The following is a 6681-nucleotide window of genomic DNA, read 5'->3' on the forward strand; positions in this document are numbered from 1 at the left end:
GATGCCTTGTCTTAGTTAACATGGTGTCTATCGATACGCAGAAGCAGTTGGATCACTCTAAAGCTCTTCCGAATGGCGGAGGTCATGGATTCGTACTCGTCCACGTGGGAAAGTCGATCGTCTTCGCCCTCTGGCTCGGTTGTTTTGGGTGTCAAGACTGCGTACTCTGCGCTTCGGAAGTCGAAGTAACGCGAGTAAAACTTGGAAGCACCCACGTCCAGGACGCTCCGAGTAAACCGGTTTTGCACCGTGCGGACTCGTGCCAGTCTGGAAAAGAACGAGTCGTCTTCAACATCGCTCGCCGCTGCGTTCTCAAGCAGGATAACACCCAGTTGAGTCAATGGATCAATGAGGCGAGTGGTAGCCAGACTCTGCAGCTCCTGACGGACCAATGCGGTCGCTTCCTGCTCCACCGCTGCAGCACAGGCGCACCAGAAGCCTCCGTTGCCAGGAAGCACGTAACCCGAGCGTAACCCATTGCGAAGACGAGAAATCGTCTTGACAGTCTCGTTTCGTAGCTCCTCAGCTAGAGATTTGGTGGGTCCTTGCACAATGACGGAGGTGTGTGGTTGGTGTCGTGTATTGGACTGCGTAACCTGTATGAAGCAGGTTGCCAGTTCGTCGTCCTCTAGAGCTTTACTAACGGAAAAGTTTACTGCGTTCAGCTGGAGACTCTCGTGACCGATGGCATTTGGCAAAAGCTCTTCCCAGGAGTCCACAATTTCAGCTCCACTTATCTCTGCGAGTTGCCGTAGTGCATTGTAGGAAGACACTGGGATAATGAGCGGAGCCTTGGGAGTAGACACAGATGCGTCGATCACGTTTGAGCTAACGTCACCGTGCACAAAGATGACGTGAAAGGAAGCGTCCATACTGAAGTCAAGAGTGTCCAGGTCTCCGGCAAGAGCGACTATGCCTCCGGTAATGGATATTTCGCCACTTTGGGAAAATCTGCGTCTCAAGGCATTACGAGGAGAACCTTCTGTGACGGGGAGCAGCACACCGTCGAACACTTGAGAGCTACTAGCTGACGTCACACCTCCAAGCACGACGCTACTTGTTACGAGATCCGAAAGAGGTGCGTCCTCTGCGCCAGAGAGCCGAATCGGATCAAGCCTCGAGGCCGCTGTCACCGCCAAAGACGTGGCGATCGATTCAGTGCTGAGTATCTTCCCCAAAGCCTCCAGTTGACGTGTCCAAATTAACGATCGGAAGGTTGGAACGGCTTCAGTAAGAGGAATTCGCATGTGCTTGGCGGTCTACAGCACTTTGGCTCTTAGTTTACGGTTAACCTAACAACAACAGCATACCATCTCACCGTTAAACAGCATTTCTCGACCGAAGACAGTGCAAGCTGGATAACGCCACTACAAAGCTGTCAGTCACAGTTTACCCAGGTGTTCGGTTCGAGTAGTCCTACGCTGGTACACCCTGACGCAGGAGCTCAAGAACTGTGTCTGCCAACGCGCCACACAACGTCACTATCGTCGTACAGCTCTGAACACATACGACCTCGTCAGCCAACGCTACAAACACATCGCAAACGTTCACGTACCGTGCCGAACTCTTTCCGCTGCTCATCCAGCGCTTGCTGCAGGATGGCGGTGCCTGCATTCTGACTCTGCAGTGCGCTCGCCACAGTATACGCGTCTGCAGAGAACAACGTCTGATCCAGCTCATCTGTGCACATACACGTTAGCACGATGACGACCACAGAGCAAGACGCAAAGTATATACCTGTGACCTGCTTGCGCAGCTTATTAGGACCGTACAGCGATCGAACAGTGCGTGCCACACCCGCGACAGCTTGCAGCAGCACAATCGAGTCCATCGTCGTATCTTTCACCAGTCGAATAGTCGCCGCCACAACCTTGGCTTAGACCTTCATATTGTCCAAAACGAACATACATTTTATTTAACAAACCAAACCTACGCCAGTTCAAACCAAATCAAAACAACGCGCAAACCTGCCGGTTCGTTGGTGGACCCTGTTTCGGTTTAAATAGCCAAACCATTGCAAGAATTTACGGTTTAAACCCGCCTCGTTCCTTCGCATTGTACAATCGGTACTTGCCGAGATACGACGATGCACACGTCGACAGCAATTGTTGTCCATGAAGATAACGATGCGATTTCGTTCGAGGAACCGCGCGTTGATAGTTTCGAGCAAAGAGTGCTGATCAAAGTTCCGAGTCGGAGCTTCCGACCATAGTGCAAATCAACGGTTTGCCCAAGATGATGTCTTTCTGAGCAACTCGGAAAATGCCATTAAGGGAAGAGTTTTGCAGCTCGCAATTATAAAAAAAACTTCAAGCGATACGCTTAAATAGTGCTTTGGCTACGTTCGATTCGACCATCAATTCATACAGCTCATCCCACCCCACTAGGAACGTGCTACCGGCGGTCGAGCCTGACTATTGAATTTTTTTTTTGCTGTATCCATCTTGCTCCACGAGAAAAAAGGTTTCCTCGATGATGTCAATCAAAGATCCGCGATTGGAAATTTGGTGTAGAGCTCACATTAACCAAATTGACACTCGAACCCCGAGTTAGCTCAGAGATGTGCCCCCACAATTGAGCAGCGCCTTCAGTGAAAATGAAAAAAAGTAGACTAAAACTAAATCAATTTTCGCTTGGAGGGGCGATGCCATACCTTGAGCACAAACAATAGGGCCTTCGAGACCAACCCAGTGATTCAATTACAGCCAATAGTTCAATCTAAAAGGAAAACCTTACAGCCAGCTGCAGGCAGCACGTGTGGCTACGTCGGAAACGATCTGAGAAAGATCTTTGGGGCCAAAAGAGAGCAGCTGTGAAGAAGAACATAATCGTGAGTACATCCCTTCTACCACCATAGGCTGATATAAAAGCAGCAATGCAATAGAAAGCTCGTTCTTCAGCTACAGACGAATTGAAATATCAGCTTGCAATTTAGGAGAGCCTGTGGTGCTGGAAATTCCACGCGATCTTTAGCTACAAGTGTAGATCGGTAGGCTCTACAACAATACGCCTACCGTAACGGCAAACGATCGTCCGGGTGGAGCTGAAGACCCCAGTTCTGCGCTGTCACCGGGACATAGTAGACCTTGCAAATCGCTTATAAAAGCCAACCAGTGATAATATTAACACGCTACTAGCACGGGCAAAGCTAGCAGTGATTTTAACCTCGTGACTCCAATAGCGGCAGGCACAGGTAAATATTTTACAAGGCGCCAAGTCTCAACGCTCGGGGGGGGGGGTGTATATGGGAGGCAACACGCACTCCCAGTCGTGCAAATCTGCAAGAAAACGTCGTCACAAAAGCCTGCCGATATATAATCGGCCAATTCACTCACAGTCTTTTGGCCTTGCCAACTGAACCCTCGCTAGTAAGCTTAAATTCCACCGCGAGGCATAACACACACAAGTAAGCTTGACCAGATGCTTACCTCGAAGCCGGACCTCGCTTGTGCACTTGAGTGAATATTCTGCTCTGTATTGTGTTGCGCTTTTGAGTCTATTCCTAATAAGTAAACTTAAACATGAATACTAATATCAAGTAAACTACGATCTGTTAGTGCTCTCTTCGCATGCCAACCGACGCTTGAGTCGTCACCCCCCCCCAAACGACCATTGAGCGTTCAAACAGTCGTCTGGCCTTCGCAAGTGTCACTTCAACCGCCACCGAGTGTTCGTACCGTGGTTCGTCAATTTAGTGTCACTGAATGTGAGTCCGGCCAATCCCAACGTTACTAATAAGGACGGTTTGGGTTGGGCGACATCTTGGTCACCATAGACGCCCACCGAATAATCGGTAGTGACATTACCGAACCCTTGACACCTCTAGATCTCTTCCTCGTGAGCAACTTGATGAGGCGCGTCCATGTCTACTGATGGTGTTCCGCGGCTTTAAGAGAAAGACTGCACAGCAATTGCCCCTGTCGCAATAGAAGCCACGGTGCCTGTTGTGACATTGCGTTATTTTCCAATTATCCACGCAGCTTCACCTTGGAAAATATACCTCAATCCCGCGATCAACAAAGCGTGGCGGTCCCTCGTCACTCCTGGAACCAGAGATGCAGCTCGACTGGAGGCACGTTGCACAATCCTTAGCATAAAATCCTCGCCCATCACATCTCAAACACTCGGCGAGAAAAATCGTCGGCTCTCATTCAGCCAGCTCTATTAGACCCTCCGCATCTAATGAACTCTGGTTCAACGCCACCACATCCTGCCGAAGACACTTCAGCACCCCTGCCTGCGTCGGAACGTACGTTAGTACCGACAGTAGGCCATAGTAAGATCCTCCGACCCTCATCGTGGATTTGCTGCGACATCTTCTCGTTGAGACCATGAGCGTGCCTTGCTGGATCAGCTGCTGCGGTACTTGACTGCTATGGTCGGCAACCACGTGCAGCTCAGCGTGACACCGCCATCGCATGGTGACGTGGCCTCTCAGCGTCGACTTGATGCTACGCTCGGCTTTGACGACGTGCTGCGTGCTGCTCGACCTCTTCCGAGCTCTTTGTCTGATTTTCCTCACTACGTGGGCGAGCTCATTGCCAAGCTCAGCTCTGTTGAAGTCGAGTTAGCTGCAGCTAAGTTCGCCGTTGTTCCCGAAATGATGGCACGTGAGACCGCCCCATAGCTTTTCCAGATGACATTTAGCGAAAGCCGAGTTGCTGGAGAAAGAAAGATCCCAGGTGGATGAAGACCAGTTTTGAAGAAAGCGAAGGCTTTTCGCTTTTTTGGTAGGCTAGGTCGTCCGCCATATGTCTTTGATCGCCACCAGCCGAAAATAGCGATGTGCAATTTATGTAAGAAATGCAAAAAAAGCAGAAAAATCGTTTTCTTATTTTTAATATTACCGCTAAATTAAGTTATTTAGTAAGAAAAAGTGACGAGCCACAACCAAAACGGAAGACAAGCAAGAAGGATCTTCAAACAACCATTCCCTGGTGAGCTTGAACGTTTAGCTAACCATTTGGGACCTCCACCGTAGAACATGACCGTATCTCGGATGCGGAGCGGGCTGCTAGACTTGTCTTAAACGTTGCCGTCCAAGTCTGATCCCTGGCGGCGCTGTCAAAGGCGCTTGTGAAGCACGACTTGATGAGCAGCTATAGCCAAAGCCGCTGGTACGGCGTGGGTCTCATCTGAAGACGCGGCCTCCGCTTCAATACGCTGTAGGGCCACGTCTTTCGATCCAGATTCGGATCAGCCTGATTCAGCTCGCCGGCAGCTAAACATGTCACGAGTGCTAACGAGCGATCATTAGTGGGTGCAATATCGGTAAGGCTATAGCGTACCTTGTGCAGCAAGAATAAAAACTCAAAATCCACGCCAGCGAGGCTCACATGGGCACAGCTACTTCGGTTGACGCTGTGGAGATGGAGGTTGCACTTCTAACGCTCTTCAATTGTCTGAGCCACACCAGGCGACACGGACTTGCCTTTACCATCCTTAACAAGGAGAGCATGAAGCTGACGAGTCTGCTTGGTGTTGGAAGCGATGGCAGCCTTGAGCTTCCCTCGTTCATTCCTGATTGTTTTCCTGCTGGGTCACGATGGTGCTATCGCGCTCAGTAATTTGGGTTGCCTATATTTTTAAGTCATTCGTCTCATGAAAGACTTTTTTGGTTAGGTTTTCCTTCCAAAATGTTCCGTCAGGCAGATTTCTCCGGCTGGCTTGAGGGGTAACGGGGTAAGAGTTACCGTCACTAGCTTACACTGCAGTGTAGAGGAAGCTCGCCATATTAAAACCAAGTCTTACGTTTGTGAAAAACGCAACTCTAATTTATTTAGGACCACGGCGGCTATCCCTGGCCTCGTGTGAGCCATACAAAATCAGGTCAGCATCTGATTGGTCAATATGTGGGTTTTCCAGGCCTGGCCCCCCACTCTCCACCATTCAGATGATGACACCTTGGTACGCGCTACATGTGCCACTTTGCCTACTTATGTAATAGCTAGGGTTTAGGTTTTGCCCGCTTAATCGCGTTTAAGTCTCTCTTCACGCCCTCTGAGTCATCACAGGCAAGTTCGCCACCCGCGGTGGGGTCACGCCGTGATCGGCCGAAGCCTCGTTCGCAGTTGGCGTCGTGCAAACAATCCACGACCGTACCGTCGCTATCACCGCCGTCACTTCCAACTTCACCAAATTCACCCGACGTACCCATGGTTGAACATCCACCGGGATTCTGTGGTATAGCGGGATCCGCGAAAATCTGTGAGATTGCTGGATCCGACTTCCCACATGTACCCAGACACCGACTAACGGAGGAGCTTCCCCTATGATCCGTGATCTGCCGAGCTTTTATCATTTTGTGTACCCGTCGGTAGGGCGGGATCTTGCTCTTCTGGTAGCTACGGAGAAATCCAAATGGTGGAAGCTTGAGCGTCTTGCCAAGACGCATGGATGGGGTGGAGTAGGAGTGGTAAGAGCTTCACTCTACGTCCGGTGCGGGGTCCAGATAACACGCAAGTCCTTCGAGCCTGTACGATCTGGCGGTCTTCATCTGCGATCGGACCGTAAAGATGCCTTACAGGTGTGTTTTCTTGCCTTTAAGTTTCTTTTCATCGAACTTGCCGCTTCCTATAGCGGGATCTTGAGAGTTGCGGCCAGTAGTAAATCTTGTTTACTACACGGATGTACACGTGTATGAGGAAAGTTCACTAGGTGGAAGGTCTGGTCAATCTACTA

At 50.2% G+C, this 6681-nt stretch overlaps 1 protein-coding gene across 1 annotated transcript; it reads right to left on the minus strand.

Annotated features, from left to right (window-relative positions):
* Nucleotides 1-11: 11 nt before the first annotated feature.
* On the minus strand, nt 12-691 carry PITG_12845 (uncharacterized protein; the record flags this gene model as incomplete). The annotated part of the gene is made up of 2 exons (XM_002900176.1): nt 12-626; nt 674-691. 2 exons carry the CDS (start codon nt 689-691, stop codon nt 12-14), a joined length of 633 nt encoding a protein of 210 aa, XP_002900222.1.
* Between the last annotated feature and the right edge of the window lie 5990 nt (nt 692-6681).

Source organism: Phytophthora infestans, genomic scaffold (genome assembly GCF_000142945.1).
Source record: "Phytophthora infestans T30-4 supercont1.27 genomic scaffold, whole genome shotgun sequence".
Classification (NCBI taxonomy): domain Eukaryota; phylum Oomycota; class Peronosporomycetes; order Peronosporales; family Peronosporaceae; genus Phytophthora; species Phytophthora infestans.